Raw genomic sequence first — 1,066 nt, forward strand, 5'->3', positions numbered from 1 at the left:
GTATCAGCATCACAACACTGGTGACACTGAAAAGTCACTCTTGTGTGGTTCTGTTTGTTATTGTGCAGTTCTGTGGGTCATTGTGCGGTTCTGTTTGTTATTGTGCAGTTCTGTGTGTCACTGTGCAGTTCTCTGGTTCTGTAGATCCTGGATGAGACCTATAAGCTGGAGTTCCTGTACAGTGGTCTGGAGAACCGACAGGTGGCCACGATTCATCACGTCAGACTGCAGGCCAAAGCTCTGCAGCTGATCCTGACCGCCAGAACCAGACACGGGTCAGTCCATCTGCACACACACAGCTGGTCCCTGTAACCTCAACGGGGTTGAACATGGAGACGGTGCTGCATCGTCACATTCTGTCCAGTCTTCACTGAATCTGGGACCAAAAACTCTTTTAGCTCTAGTTTAGGAAATTTCTCAGATTTTTTTCTGTTTTCACCTCAAATAGAAACCTGAGAGTCCATTTCTAGGTTCAGAACCTCCGTAAATAAAAGTGTGGAGACTCAGACAGAACAGTTCCATCAGAACCACTGAACGGATCCATCAAGACACAGTTTCATTATTGATCCATAAAGTTCCTGTCGGTGTCTGTCTATGGATGGATCCATGGTTCTACCAGAACCCAGTCTCTGGTCACATTTCACCACCTGTTGAGGCTCTAACATCAGTAGAACCTGATGTGGTGAAGCTGGACCAGACAAGGTTCTGCTTTTACATGTTTAGACGAAATGTTGATGTGGATCATTGGTTCTAGATGGTGGTTCTAGATGTTGGTTCTAGGTGTCGATTCTGGATGTTGGTTCAAGGTGTTGGTTCTGGATGTTGGTTCTATATGTTGATTCTTGGTGTTGGTTCTAGACAGTGGTTCTAGGTGCTGGTTATAGGTGTTGGTTCTAGGTGCTGGTTCTAGATGTTGGTTCTAGGTGTTGGTTCTAGATGTTGGTTCTAGGTGTTGGTTCTAGACGTTGGTTCTAGGTGTTGGTTCTATGTGTTGGTTCTGGATGTTGGGTCTAGGTATTGGTTCTGGATGTTGGGTCTAGGTGTTGGTTCTTGGTGTTGGTTCTAG

At 45.7% G+C, this 1,066-nt stretch overlaps 1 protein-coding gene across 1 annotated transcript in view; it reads left to right on the forward strand.

Moving 5' to 3' along the window:
- Positions 1–1,066, forward strand: part of ints4 (integrator complex subunit 4) — a 19,073-nt gene that overhangs the window by 14,777 nt on the left and 3,230 nt on the right. The window contains exons 17-18 of the mRNA XM_008285916.1: positions 69–72; positions 145–275. Of these exons, the coding sequence (XP_008284138.1) occupies positions 69–72; positions 145–275 (135 nt within the window). The remainder of the gene's footprint in view (positions 1–68; positions 73–144; positions 276–1,066) is intronic.

This window comes from Stegastes partitus, unplaced genomic scaffold (genome assembly GCF_000690725.1).
Source record: "Stegastes partitus isolate 25-593 unplaced genomic scaffold, Stegastes_partitus-1.0.2 Scaffold422, whole genome shotgun sequence".
NCBI lineage: Eukaryota > Metazoa > Chordata > Actinopteri > Pomacentridae > Stegastes > Stegastes partitus.